General features: G+C 37.3%; 1 protein-coding gene across 2 annotated transcripts in view; it reads left to right on the forward strand.

Moving 5' to 3' along the window:
- Positions 1–16,029, forward strand: part of LOC149779505 (PAN2-PAN3 deadenylation complex catalytic subunit PAN2-like) — a 141,814-nt gene that overhangs the window by 3,544 nt on the left and 122,241 nt on the right. Inside the window, exon 1 of one of the 2 annotated variants that reach the window (XM_089940205.1) lies at positions 13,689–13,767. The exons of the other annotated variant lie outside the window; for it this stretch is intronic. Within the exon in view, the coding sequence (XP_089796331.1) occupies positions 13,707–13,767 (61 nt within the window). The 5' untranslated portion in view covers positions 13,689–13,706. Of the gene's footprint in view, positions 1–13,688; positions 13,768–16,029 lie in introns of those variants that run through there. 2 annotated transcript variants of the gene reach the window in all.

Below are 16,029 nucleotides of genomic sequence, written 5' to 3' on the forward strand. Positions count from 1 at the left end.
CTGGCAAGCTTTCTCACATACCAACGCAGACAGGCGAGATGGCAGTGATCCGTAACGGTGAGCGCTTTAGACCACTCGGTCACTCGAGGCCCCGAAATCATCTGTCTGCGTGGGTTCGAGTCCAAGGCTCGGCTAGCGTGGGTACGTGGGAAAGCCTGCCAGTAACTTCTCGTGGGTCCGTGGTTCTTCCCTGGGTTTTCTGGCGTTCTTCCTCCACCAGTTATACTGGCCGCCATGTATAGCCTATGTTGTGCTGAAAAATGGCGTTAAACCCTAGAACAACAACACTCGGGGCCCCAATTCGCAGAGTAACATGGGTATATTTTAATTCCTAATTTGGACGAATTTCCGTATGAAATCGAAATGAATATATAATTTAGTACAAATCTCGTGTGAAACGTTCCTTGATATTTTGTGGAAAATATAGTGTAAACCGCTACGTAAATAAAAATGAAAAATAAATATCCAAAGCTCAGAATGATACCACATTTTGATAACTTTTCATGCAAAAATTGCAACAATTACATTTTCCCTTGTATGTATGTATGTATGTGTGTATGTGTGTGTGTGTGTGTGTGCGTGCGTGTGTGTGTGTGTGTGAGAGAGAGAGAGATGTTAACTGCTTTTAGTCTTGACCACTTTGGGAGATCATTTTGAAGCGCAGAATGAACCCAGCGTGACGCCAGTATAATCTTTTCTTTCTTTTGTTCTTTCTTTCTTTCCTACATTGCATATCCTCCAAGGATGAGATTTGTTGGTTTAATTTGTTTGAGATTAATAGCAATTACATAATATTCGATTAAAATACAAAATATGTCAAATAGACTAGGCTTAGTAAAATGTCCTGACCATTTAGATTTACATAAGGTAATAATTCTGAGACCAACGGCTATTCAAAATAGAAATACAAACTGGATGCAAATTAATCTGGTCAAGTCGGCTTCTCACGGTACTGGTACATTTTACAGTGTTTTCTTCGTGAAACGATTTACATCCTCCTCTGGGGGCCCCAAGTGGCCGAGTGGTCGAATGCGCTTTCCGTTACGGATCACTGCCATCTGACCTGTCTGCGCCAGTTCGAGTCTCGGATTCAGCCAATATGTGTATGTGAGAAAGCTTGCCAGTAGTTTCTCGTGGGTCGGTGGTTCTATCCAGGGTTTTCACGATTCTTCCTCCACATTAATACTGGCCGCCATGTATAGCCTATCGTGTGCTGAAAAATGGCGTTAAACCCCACAACAATAACAACAACATCCTCCTTTAATGTCATTGCAATATTACAGCCAGCAAAAACAAAAGTAATTTTCGTCTTCTCATCCCCTTATCTTATTTTATTTTTATTTTTCTTCTCTTCATGTCGTAATTCAGATAAATTAAACCTCATGTTACTATGTCAGTTTATTTTTTTAGTCCTTTATCGGGTATCTGTAAAAAGCCGAATTGCGGAATCGGCAAAGGGTGTAATGCGGGTACAAAATGTGCGGAATGGACATGTGGAATCGTGGGTAAAGTGCGGAATCAAACATTGTATCTGTCACGTATGCAACGCAGCATTATCACCAGATAGGAAATTAGGAAAACGTAACGTGTATGCTTGGATTGTTTGTGAAAATCGTCCAAGTTGGTATCACAACACGTGTGTATGGGTTATGAAAAATTATACCAGTTACGTTTGCGATATATGCAAATAAAAACATTAACATTCATGTTTGACTTCAGCATTTAATAAAGAAAGTTAAAACTATGATTATTACATTTATGATTATAAAACTTTAAGTCTTGTTATAAAGGTTTTGTGTTAGCAAATTATATATTACGATAAACTTTTGTTCCGCATTTTTGATTCCGCATTTCATCAACGATTCTGCATTTTCTTTCAGTACTTTTCTTTCTCTCGCAATCTACCGATTGCCGTATCCGCAATTCCATTTTTTTTAATACACATATCCTTTTACATCAATTTCTTTTTTTTTCTGGTGGAGGGTGTGTTGAAATTTCCCATCTTTTTCTGGAGGACACGAGATTTGTTGTTGTAAATAAATATCATGACCTGAATGGAAAAAGTGCTGATCCAGCGACATGTCTTAAGGGAATGCAATTAATCTTGTGACCACCACTAATACTGTTAGTGTAATCGTGCAATTCAGCCTAAGTGGACCACATTAAGTGAACCCACGTTGAACAATTTGATACTGCTGTACTCCATGAGCAAATGCCTTTTTTGTTTTCTAAAAAGTTGACACTGAACAATACCCCACAAATACAAAGAAACAAATGAGAACATGTTTGTGCGCATGCGCACAGAAAGATGTTATCATCTGATACATTACAATGTACGACTGCTTTGTGGCTGTTGTAACCTAAAAATCTCATAATGGACTTGTCGAAAACTTGGCCCTAAAACGTCAAATGGACCAGTTAAATCGATCGCTGCGCGCGCAAATTCTTCTAAGAACCATCTGACTCGGACATGCTAGCCATAACTACTATTCGTAATAGTGATGGAGTAAGGAACAATACGTTGCGTTTATGTAGTTTATTATAAACTATCAACCAGATTTTATTGAATTAAAGCAAAATCAAAATGAGTCCATGAGGTGGGGGATCATACCCAAGTAAAATTACTTGAAAATTAGGTCCGTCATGCAACATGAAACACTGTTGGAATGGTTGTTGTGGAACATATAGGGTGAGACAGGATTATCATATTGCAATTCTTTCATTCCTTTTCTGGAGAGAAAGTTATCTTGACTAGCACATGAAGTGCTAAAAACTTGTATTCGACTACATTCTGAACTAAATATCAATACTGTTACAGTACTTTCGAACAATTCACCAGCCTTGGTCAAGGTTTAACAATTCTGATGTGTTACAAAAAGTTAATTGACAACGGCATGAGAAACATATATTTGCGAATTTTCATCTGTGTGTACTTACTTGAATTGAAACTATATTTTTGAAGCATTTTATAATTTTTAGACCTCTTGTCACGAGCTTTTACATACCTAGTGTTAGACCATTAAAAACACTTTCTCTTTTGTTCTGGATCGGATAAGTCAATAAAAGCATATGACATCACATTATTTATATCGAAATCTCTTGCATCCATGCCTTTACGTTTTATCAGAATCTCATGCATTCACACCCTTACAGTGTACCAAAATATCTTTACGGTGTATCAAAATCTATTGTATCCACGCCTTTACGGTGTAACAAAATCTATTGTATCCACGCCTTTAACTTGTATCAAAATCTCTTGTATCCACGCCTTTACGGTATACCAGAATCTCTTGTATCCACGCCTTTACAGTGCATCAGAATCTCTTGTATCCACGCCTTTACGGTGCATCAAAATCTCTTGCATCTACTCCTTTACAGTGTATCAAAATCTCTTTACGGTATATCAAAATCTCTTGCACCCACGCCTTTACGGTATATCGAAATTTCCTGCATCCACGCCTTTAGGATTTGAGGAAGTTTAGCCATCTCATTAGTCATAAATGCATGGGACACCGAGTATTTTCAACGTCGTATTTGATGTGATTTTTTTATTTAATTATTTTTTTTAAAATTGGTATGTGAATCATCCTAAACATTCCATTATTTTAGCATCTTTAAGTATGCTCCGTGTAATTAGTATTGTTACACTTATTCCCTTACTCTTGATTTGCACTCCGTACTTGTTTTCTTTATTGCTGTATTCTCTTCAACATGGTTTACAGTAAGATATAGTTTTCTCGAGTTCGGTTTTGACTTTGTCTATTTCACATTTGGACATGTCATAGTATCCATGATTTACACGTAACCTTTTTATTTAAATTAATTTTTAAGTACAAACATTTTACTCCTCTCAACATAGGATTAAGATGGGCTTAAGTCGATATTAATGCTTAATTGAAAGAATGTCAAGATTAATTATCATGTATTCTTGAAATCATGTTTGCATTCACCTGAAAATTTTGTCGCAAAGAAATCCAATATGAAGAACACAAAACTGAACAAACGCCTTATCTTGACTAACAACCAGATTTGACAACTTCTTGAAGGAAGGATCCACGTATAACTATACTTATTCTTGATGGAAGGATCCACGTATAACTATACTTCTTCTTGATGGAAGGATCCACGTATAACTATACTTCTTCTTGATGGAAGGATCCACGTATAACTATACTTCTTCTTGATGGAAGGATCCACGTATAACTATACTTATTCTTGAAGGAAGGATCCACGTATAACTATACTTCTTCTTGATGGAAGGATCCACGTATAAACTATACCTCTTCTTGATGGAAGGATCCACGTATAAACTATACCTCTTCTTGATGGAAGGATCCACGTATAACTATACTTATTCTTGAAGGAACGATCCACGTATAACTATACTTATTCTTGATGGAAGGATCCACGTATAACTATACTTATTCTTGATGGAAGGATCCACGTATAACTATACTTATTCTTGATGGAAGGATCCACGTATAACTATACTTATTCTTGATGGAAGGATCCACGTATAACTATACTTATTCTTGATGGAAGGATCCACGTATAACTATACTTCTTCTTGATGGAAGGATCCACGTATAACTATACTTCTTCTTGATGGAAGGATCCACGTATAACTATACTTATTCTTGAAGGAACGATCCACGTATAACTATACTTCTTCTTGATGGAAGGATCCACGTATAACTATACTTCTTCTTGAAGGAACGATCCACGTATAACTATACTTATTCTTGATGGAAGGATCCACGTATAACTATACTTATTCTTGATGGAAGGATCCACGTATAACTATACTTATTCTTGATGGAAGGATCCACGTATAACTATACTTCTTCTTGATGGAAGGATCCACGTATAATCATACTTCTTCTTGATGGAAGGATCCACGTATAACTATACTTCTTCTTGATGGAAGGATCCACGTATAACTATACTTCTTCTTGATGGAAGGATCCACGTATAACTATACTTCTTCTTGAAGGAAGGATCCACGTATAACTATACTTCTTCTTGATGGAAGGATCCACGTATAACTATACTTATTCTTGAAGGAACGATCCACGTATCCACGTATAACTATACTTCTTCTTGATGGAAGGATCCACGTATAACTATACTTATTCTTGATGGAAGGATCCACGTATAACTATACTTATTCTTGATGGAAGGATCCACGTATAACTATACTTCTTCTTGATGGAAGGATCCACGTATAACTATACTTCTTCTTGATGGAAGGATCCACGTATAACTATACTTCTTCTTGATGGAAGGATCCACGTATAACTATACTTATTCTTGAAGGAAGGATCCACGTATAACTATACTTCTTCTTGATGGAAGGATCCACGTATAAACTATACCTCTTCTTGATGGAAGGATCCACGTATAACTATACTTATTCTTGAAGGAAGGATCCACGTATAACTATACTTCTTCTTGATGGAAGGATCCACGTATAACTATACTTATTCTTGATGGAAGGATCCACGTATAACTATACTTATTCTTGATGGAAGGATCCACGTATAACTATACTTATTCTTGAAGGAAGGATCCACGTATAAACTATACCTCTTCTTGATGGAAGGATCCACGTATAACTATACTTATTCTTGATGGAAGGATCCATAACTATACTTCTTCTTGATGGAAGGATCCACGTATATACTTAGCAAACAACTTGGAAAACGTTCGCAGGAATTTAAAAGAGACAAATAAGACACATTTAAACATGAACAAGATAAAACTGTAACATTACAAGATTATAAAAGTTCGCTGAGCTCAAAAAGAATATATCACTGGTATTGGTTTATTAGCTTTGTTATTGATCCATACGAAAAGCACGGTCGATTACAAATATGTAAATACCTGAAAAAATCAACCAAAGAACATATATCTAAAGTTAATATTGTGTCAAAAGAACAGAAATCCGTTTTAGATATGTTGTTAGATAAACGAACAATGTCAAAAGTAAAGGGAAATTTCATAGTACCCCGAGTCAAGTTTGCCTAACTCTTGAGTGATGCCATTTACAATTCTACCATAACGCAGCTCTGTCAGTAACAGTAGAATAGCACAGAACAATGAATGCTAGTGGATCTATAGACGATAACATAGCAAAGACAATGTTTAAGTATGTTTCAGTGTTAAAAAGTAAACGGAAGAGCTCTTCAGCTTGCTGGTGGTACAAAAAGTCCGATAAATCTTTCACATTCGAAATCGAAGCTGCATTCAATGTTGCATGACTGGATACTTCTTTTGTAAGAGAAATATTACAAATGTCGGATTGGTCATTTATAAATGACCATGAATAAAGATACATGTAAAGGAGTTGCAACATACACGCCTATTTCCGATATGAAATTATATCATTAACAGATAGCAACAGCACTTACAAACCGGGTTATTTAACGTCCATTTAAGCTTACTGTTCAAGTGCCCTTCTTGGTCAATGCGCCATGTATTTTTGGTCATATGACTTCACATTAGCACAGCAGGATCTATGCATTTCTAATGAAAAAATTAATCGACCTCCAACATATCAAGTAATTATATTGATTTTAGTTTTCGAAACTTCACTAAAAATTAACAAAGTTCAAACGATTCATATTTAGCTTACATTTTTTGTGTAAAATTGCGGTTACTCATCGACAACATCAGTGATCTTTATGGTTTGAAAAGATGAACATCGTCGTGTAAAGACACGTGTGCATGTGATCACATGTACATTTCTTTATAAGGGTTATTTCGAAGCAATTTTGATATCGCTCATGTGGCCTAGTGGTTCGAGCGTCCGCATTGGAGATCGTGGGTTCCATCCCCGGCCGAGTCATACCAACGACTTACAAAAATGGTACTAACAGTTGCCTCGCTTGGCGCTCAGCATTAAGAGGTTAGTATTAGGACTGGTCGGCCTGGTGTCAGGATAATGTTACTGGATGTCACATCATGCTACATGTCTGCGGCATGATGCCCCATTGCTATACATCACTATAAACTGCCACACTGCAGACATCGAAGCGATATGACTGAAAAATTGTTAAAGCTACGTTAACAAAAATCCAAGCCAAATCCAAGTCGAAGCAATTTTGAAATTTGGGGGAAAGTTTTAGAAGCTTAAAAGATATAATTGTTTAAGTGGCAGCTGATTAATTAATTTCACATAGTTATAATTACAATACTGTAATCGATTTATTCATCTCAGTTCAATTATTGGTTGCAGCGTATCTTTTGTGCTGTGTCGTAGGAAGTCGTTTGGCCAAAATACACCGTGTAACAATCAAGGAGGATAAATAACCTTAATTTGGGTTTTGCACTATTTCATTCAGTCTTTCTCATCATGTGTAGGCACCAATGGTTTTACCTCGTTAAAACATTGATTACTGCTGTTTAAAAGGCGGATATTTTCCACTATGTGATCTGAAGACAGTATTTAAATATCTTCTTTATCTTTTCAAAAAAAGTCTACATTCAGAAATAGAAAAAAGGAGAAAAAAGAAACTAGTTGATTCATTGTGTTTCTCCTTCGCTAAAGTGTATTGTTTTACTTGTTAAATTTGGATTGAAAACTGTTATAATCAACAGTAGTTATGATCCTCAATCCAATTTTTTTTTTTTGTCTTTCAATCCAACTCGATCTTCCTGTGTTATTAATATTTACATAAGTTCGGATTTAATACATTTTCAACAATTAAAATCTATTAAAGTAATTATGGGTTCGGTAACGAACGGATAAATTTAGGTTGTGTTCGGGAACACTAAGTGGGTATCAAGGTTCAGGCCAGTTTATCTGACACTCACGTGGCTCCGTGAGGTTTTCGCCGTACAAGTGTCCTGTAAAATGTTTTACTGACTGCTGTTACACAGATAGTAGACGCTTCGAGGAAACTTTATAGAAGCAAAGCTCCAAAGACATATCTAGCTATCCAAAAAGTTATCTAGACATTTTCTGCAATCATTCAAGCCAAAATTATATCTGAAGCATACAATGATATGATTAAACATCGCTTTCTAAACACACATGGATGCAGTAGGCGTTTTTCTCGTCAGCAAATGAAAATTTGGATCTTCACGCAAGGCATAACTATAAATGGTCAGCACCGCAGCAAAAACTGAAATTTAAACAAGTAAATGTAAAAAGGCTATGAAAAAAAGCAGCCAGATGGGTCGGGCGGTCGGGTTTGGCCTCTCCCATAAAAAGAACCTTACACACAAACACACACGCACAAGTAAAGTCGTTGACACTTTAAATTTGACCATCGCTTCATTCTTGAGCATGTTTACTGAGTTTTATGGTCATTGTGAGTTTTGCTTCGATGCCCTTTCGAGGAATGTCGGGACCCTTTTAAAGTTTTGGAAACCCAACTTCCCAACGCTTGACCTGATCTGAATAAACACGCTTATAAAATAAAAGAATAAAGCTCAGAAACACCAATTAATATTCAAAACTGAAATAAATGAATCACAATCTAAACAGACAAAAGTAGTATGATGTAAATAGCGGAATAAAGCAAAACAAAAACAGAACAAGCCAATGATGACTGAAACTGACTAAAGTCAAATGGAACAAAACATCAAATGAATCAAGTGACATTCATGCAAGGCAAACAAATGTCATATACTAACGAAAACAATGAAACAACAATGAATGCTTATCGAACACAAATGCTACAAAAATGAACAAAATACGACTGACAGTCAAAAGCCAGACGATATGAATGGTATTTAAATGAAACAAACTAAAACAACACCAGTTAAACTAACGAAATAAAACAAATATACAATTATGGTTATAAGAAAAAAAATGTCCATCCCTCAATGCGCATACACTACTGTCAAATGACACAAACCCGGTACCTAGTCAGTCTAACCAACTTTATCAAAAAAATAGATGTCGCCACTGAAATGTAAGGGAAGATTACTTTTAAAAGAGTCTAGGGCGCCACATATCTGAACATGTCACAACAGATGAGACAAACTAATATAATTCCACCACGCTGCAGTGGCGACATATGTTCTTTTGGCAACGTTGATTCTTTGACTACCTTTCTTCGTTTATTTCACAGTATTGTTTGCTCATGGGTGATACATAAGTTGTGTTTCTTTGTGTTTGTTTGTTGTTGTTGTAAGTTTGTTTCTTTTCATATTAATATAACCAGCTTGACTTTAGCTTCATTTCAATATCGTTTGACATATTTTTGTTAGCAGACCTTTGTGTGGCGGAGGTACCGCTGGGCAACACATGTCAGATTGAACAAAAACTAATCTCTGACTCAAATTTAAAGCTTGAATACTTTTGGTTGATTTTGTCATTCGGACGAGGTTTAGTCAGAGAAACATAACTATCATAAATATATGGCTATAATAGTTTGAATACATTGTTATGGCACTTCGTTAATTTCCGAAAACGGTAGGGGGATGGAAGTGGGTTTTAGACCCACCAAACATTAAAGGCAGACAAAAATCTCACACTGTGGAATAGAGGCAGAACATATTTTAATTGTATGGGCCTCATATTGTGCGACACTCTGGGAGACAAGTGGAAGTCCTATAGTAAAGTGGTCCATAAGTTTACATGGATGAGTAACTCTGGGGACAAGTGGAAGTCATATATTAAACTGATACATAGGGCTACATGGGTGAGCCACTTTGGGGACAAGCGGAAATCCATTATTAAATGGTCTGGAGGTTTATATGGGCGAGTCACTATAAGGACAAGTGCAAATCCTATATAAAATGGTCCGTAGGTTTTTATTGGTGAGCCACTAGGTGGACAAGATAAAATTAACATAGAATGATCTTGTCCACATCAATCTAAGAAAGATAGGATTAGATATGCCACTCTTAGGACAACGGGAAATGTAAAGTTAGCATTTTATACCAATACCCCACACAACACAATCAATGAACCATGTTTAGAGATCAATACCTCCGCCGTCTATTATCCAACATCCCACGCAATACCATCACGCGCCTTGTGTAGTGACCAATACCCAGTCATCAGCTATCAAAACCCTCACACTATACTGTCAATACGATGTGTGTAGGGACCAAGACCCCCTTATCTGCTATCCAACACCCTACAACATACCCTCAGCACGCCACGTGTAGTTACCAATACTTAGTCGTCTAATATCCATACCCTACGCTACTTATCAACACGTCGTGTGTAATGACAAATACCCCATCATATACTGTTAAGTATATTTAATTTGCATTGTTTGTTAGTTTTCTTATACATTAAATGCTATGGATAATCGAATTTTGGACTTGACATTGTCCAAAATCAAGTTCATTTTGTACATGACCTGAGTCATTGATTTTGTTTTTGTAAACATGTTTATCTCATTCTGAGTCAAGAACATTGGATAATTCCATAGTAAGCTAATATCAAGCACCCCAGATTATACTATCCATATACCGTATGTAGAAACCAATACCACACCATATACCATCCAACACCGTCCAAATACCTTCAACGCGCCGAGTGTATGACCAATATCCTGTCATCTACTATCCGACACCCCACACAATACTATCCACACGTCGTGTGTAGTGGCAGTCTTCTTCTTTCCAAGACCCACTCAATAGCATCAACATGCAGTGTATTATGACCAATACCCCTTCATCTACTGTCCAAGACCACACACTTTACCATCATCACATCATATGTAGCGATTTCCAATGATCTATTACAGTGTCAACTGGCCACCGATACACTACGTGTCTGTACTAAAGAAAATAATCTTAATGTAAATAAAACCACCTTCCTTTTTAAACCATTTCTGTAGTATTCACGTTCAAAACAGGTCACTAAATGTTCTACGTTAAATGTAAGACTGCACTGATAAAGAAAATGCACACAATATTGTCCAAGCCATGGAAAATAAGCCCAGCGATTTCACATTATTGAAGGGAGTCAAAACAAAAGGTCTTGTGATGAAGTCAATGTCATGTTCCACAGGAGGCAATCCATAAGAATCAAAATATTAAACTATGTGATCACTGAGACAGCAGACGGCAGACCCAGTAATCGGGTATTGGTGACAACACATAACGCATTGATAATTTAGTGTGGGTGTTGGATAGTACATGATGGAGTACTGGCAACTACATACAGCATGATGATGGTATATGCGGTGTGCTTAATTGTAGATAAACATTTTAACATTATTTTTTCACTTGGGGGCCCCCGAGTGGCCGAGTGGTCTAAAGCGCACACCGTTACGGATCACTGCCGTCTCAACTCTGTCTGCGTGGGTTCGAGTCTCGGACTCAACCAACATGGGTACGTGAGAAAGCTTGCCAGTAGCTTCTCGTGGGTCGGTGGTTCTTTCCGATGTTTTCCCGGGTACTTTCTCCACCATTTATACTGGCCGCCATGTATGGCCTATCTTGTGCTGAAAAATGGCGTTAAACCCTATAACAACAACAACTTTTTCACTTGTCACCAGAGTGACCCATCTAACTCTACATTTCTAGATTTATGGGACAAAATCAATCCCATGTTAAATTCCCCTTGTTCCTAGAATAACCCATCCATGTAGATCTATAGACCATTTTAAGATAAGATTTCCCCTCGTCCATAGCGTCCCACAATGTAACCCAGGGGTCTCAAACACGCTGCCCGCGGGCCGTTTTCGGTCTGCCAACCCGTTACCTGTGTCCCGCAAAACGATTGACGTTACAAGGTGGTGTTGCGGCCCTTGGACCATCGAAAATGCCCTCATGCAGCCTTCAGGGTGTTTTGAGTTTGGGACCCCTGATGTAACATATGGGCTAATGTTAATTCCCATATATTCAAGAGTGGTTCATACATCTGATATTTTACTTGGTTGTTTTTCAGCTGAGATATGTATACAGGGAAATTTGCAAACTCCACTGGCACAGAAGCATACTTTTTACTAGTCTGGTGCCGTAACCTACCATAATGCTTTGCACACTAGAACAGGTACACACCATGAATGACCGATACCAGTAGCGAAATTCAAGACGGCTGCAGTAATGCAAAGATGCTTTGGCAATAAAGAACTTGCATTAAATCATTATTTCAAGATATTTTGCCACAGGCTTTCTGTGTGAATTAGTTGTCTCTATCTCAGTGAAAGAAGTACCGAGTAAAGTGTGTGTGTGTGTGTGTGTGTGTGTGTGTCTTTTTCAACACACAATCACACTAAGATACTTTGCCGTACATGCTTTTTGTTGGTCAGGAAGCCGTCCGTAAAAGGTTATTAGTGTGGGCTATGTATTTTTCAACACACAGTCAATATCTGGTTCGGTTGGGCATAGCCCGCTGTAAGAAAGTTTGCTCAGCAGTCTTTGTGTTTTGTTCAGGAAGCCAACCTTAAAGTGGACAGCATCCCGACAAAACTGAATGTGTTGTGATAACACAATGACAATTTACTCTAAGTGTTTTGTTGAAAATCTACATCCAAAGAAGTGGACGTTATCGGGTTTATCACTGCAAGCACTTTGCTCGTGGAACACTGGGTGAAACGAACTCGAATTTTAAAAATAAACCACCCTCGAGTAATCCGGTAGGCGCTAATCAAACAGTACATTTTTGTTCATATATAATGCAATGACACACACACACACACACACACACAGACACACACACACAGACACACACACACACACACACACACATTCCGTGACAAGCCTAACATCTGCAGTACAACAGATCACATTTGTCATACTTATAACTTTGTTCATTTTCCAATAATTTCTGGGTTAATAATAATTTTCTCAATGACTTAAGACAGAGATATATTCTCTGAGCACATATTTCTTGTGTGTGTGTGTGTGTGTGATCTGGATTTTTTAACGTAGCTGTAACAATATTCCAGTCATATCGCTACGATATCTACACTGTGGCAGTTTATAGTGATGTCTAGCACTGGGGCATCATGCCGCAAACATGTAGCCCAGTCACAGTATCCTGACATCAGCCCAACCAGTCCTAACACTTATCTCTTGACGATGAGCGCCTAGCGAGGCAGCTTTAATTACCTTTTTTATATAAAAAAAAAAATTGGTATGACTCAGCCGGGGTTCGAACCCGCAACATTTCCTCATTCGAGGCGGACTCTCTAACCATTAGGCCATAGATTCAAATGGCAAAATAGCAAGGCTCGAAATATTGTAATACCAACCTATTCCGACCCCATTATCTGGTCCATTAATGCATTTTACAATTCAAGTAAACTGTATTACAGAAAAGTCGGTATTTTCGAACGTTAAAACTTTATGTGAAATAACTGTAAAATACGAACCACAAAACTTTCATTACAAAGAGCGTATCAGACAATACCATTACGCAATCTCTCATTGCCCCCCCCCCAAAAAAAACTCTCCCCTAATGTCTGAAAATTACATAGTGATACTTTAAACAAACACTCAGTACTTCTTTATTTGACATAGTTGTAACTAATACAACAAAAAGAGCCGGTGGTGACACAGCTTGAAAAGATCGACTTAATACTATTTTTTTTCTCCAATTGCCAATACATTTGTGTATTACTTCTGCTATACTGAATTTCTCTAGTGGTATCAACTATTCAGTTGTGCGTGCCTGACCTCGTGGGTGTACCAGCATGGGAGATCTACTGTATTTATTATGCTTTTGTGTCCTGTTTCGATAAACACCTCTTCTAGTAAAGTGACGTGAGGCAGAATTACCTCCCTTGATAATGCTCTCTTGTAAAGAGGTATATAATACAGACTTGCTTCCAATATTTACCGCAATAGATGGTAAGGGTAGATAATAAATACAGATTATTAAAACGAACATTAATGGGTTTAAATTATATCCATACTGATACAATTCATATTTGGGAAGTCACTTGATTGATCATGCAATATTAGAAGAAACGACCATTTGCACTTTAATTTCGATTGCTCCTGGTCTACTGTACTGTGGCTCGTATTGTTCTAATAGTAATACTACTGTACTGTGGCTCGTATTGTTCTAATAGTAATACTACTGTAATTTGTTTATAAATAGGTAAATTGCAAAGAGCGAAACAAGCCTTTACGTAATATGTAATACACGCAGTATTTATAAATAAATCGTGAGCAAAGAATCGAGATGCTATGGTCCTGAGAATCTCTCTCTCTCTCTCTCTCTCTCTCTCATATACTGTCGGGGGCATCTCTGCGTACATAAGGTTTCCGTCTCCAATATTGAAGCATACCGCATACCGAATTCGACTGATTGACGAAAATGAAATACTGCAATGCTTACAATTTGAAAAGAGGCAATTGTCACCAGAATATTATGTTCAAAATAATAATTTTGGACACACGGGATACCACTCAGTGTTTTCATGACTCGCGATATGTCGGCCTATTCTGCGCACAACTTTGAAAAGATGTAATGTTTATCCCTCGGGCTATAGAAATGAAATACATTGCTTTGAACTGTTTCTGTCAGCAGTTCAGTCGAGTAATTAGGTCAGGTTTATAGCTAGCATTACAAAATTCAACATAACAATGCCAATAAATGGCAGGAGATATTAAGCAGACTAAACCGATCTTATAAAAAAATTGTAAAGTTCAGCATTTTATAAAAAATAAGCTCTTATGTGGAAGAGAAAGAACAATGAATAGGATCTAATGTGTTTACAACATCTTGTTTATGGGGAAAAATGACTAAAGAATTTAGAAACAGACTATATGCGGGGGAATTTCTTGAGAATCCCGTTCTAGTGGATGGTTGACACTTTGGGTTGCAGATGATTTTCTAATTGTGGGACAACTTCTTGCAAAATTGGAAACTTGGATTAAGTTGCAGATTTTTTTTAAGGTATACATTTCCATTTTTTATATAATGTATTTGTATGATCCTAAAAGATACATAGTAATAAGGATTTTCTGGGTTACAGGTTCAAGAAGGTCATGGAGTGGGTCCTTCATGTTGACATTTAGAAATCACATCTTCATTTACATTTTTACAGAAATGATGTATCGTTGCGCAGAATTACCTGATGCACAGAATTGGCCAACATGGTGGTACATCAGTGTATCCCCTAGGGGTGTAAGAGTGAGAGTCAAAAATCTCCCTGGTGTCAAAACAGGGGGTCAGACTGAGTAAAAAACAAACTTTGGTATCAAAACTGGGGGTCATATTAAAAATTTGGGGGTCTCTGAAGTGCAAATGAGGGTAAAGGGAAACACTGTACATGTGTGTGTGTGTGTGTGTGTGTGTGTGTGTGTGTGTGTGTGTATATATATATATATATAATCTAATGAGCCTGCTATTTTTTTCTTTATTCCATCACCATGGCTTTTCTCAATTTATACTACCACCATCTGAAACAAAAGTACAGGCAGTGTTAGTGTATAATGTACAGATCTGCCTCAAATGATATGTATAGAATATATAGCTACATGAAATTTAGGAACAACTGCAGGGAAAGCAAAATGCTGATAACAATGATCATATTACATTTGATGATGCCATGTACCACAGACCTAACAGAATGCTGTTTCGTGTGGTGTTGCTTCTAATTTTATGAAGGTCCTGATTAAAGTATTGAGTGTAAAAGGTTTTAATTGTTCTGGCTCGTTCCCAATTCTCTGTGGTAAAACTGGCCAATCTTGGATAGTTACAAGGAAGAAGAAAAGTTAACAGCGGCTGTTAGTACCATTTTTATAAGTCTTTGGTATGACTCGGCCAGGGTTCGAAACTAACAAATCATTGTAATAAGGAATCACCTTTTCATTGATCAACTGATAGAAAGAAAAAGTAAGAGTCGAATATAAATTGCTAGATGCTTGTAAAGTACAAGTCATATAGGTAATGTAGGCATCCGGTTCTATTTCAGTAATGGGTGTAGTTTTTTTTATAGAATTTGATTACACATACCTTTAAATGTGACTGCTTCAGTAGCGTAGTGGTTAGAGCGTCTGTCTCAGATGTAGGAGGTCAGGCATTCGATTCCCGGCCGAGTCATACCAAAGACTTGCAAAAATGATACTAATGGCTGCCTCGTTTGGCACTCAGCATTAAGA

This window comes from Sinohyriopsis cumingii, chromosome 17, assembly GCF_028554795.1.
Source record: "Sinohyriopsis cumingii isolate HCF-2022 chromosome 17, ASM2855479v2, whole genome shotgun sequence".
Classification (NCBI taxonomy): Eukaryota; Metazoa; Mollusca; class Bivalvia; order Unionida; family Unionidae; genus Sinohyriopsis; species Sinohyriopsis cumingii.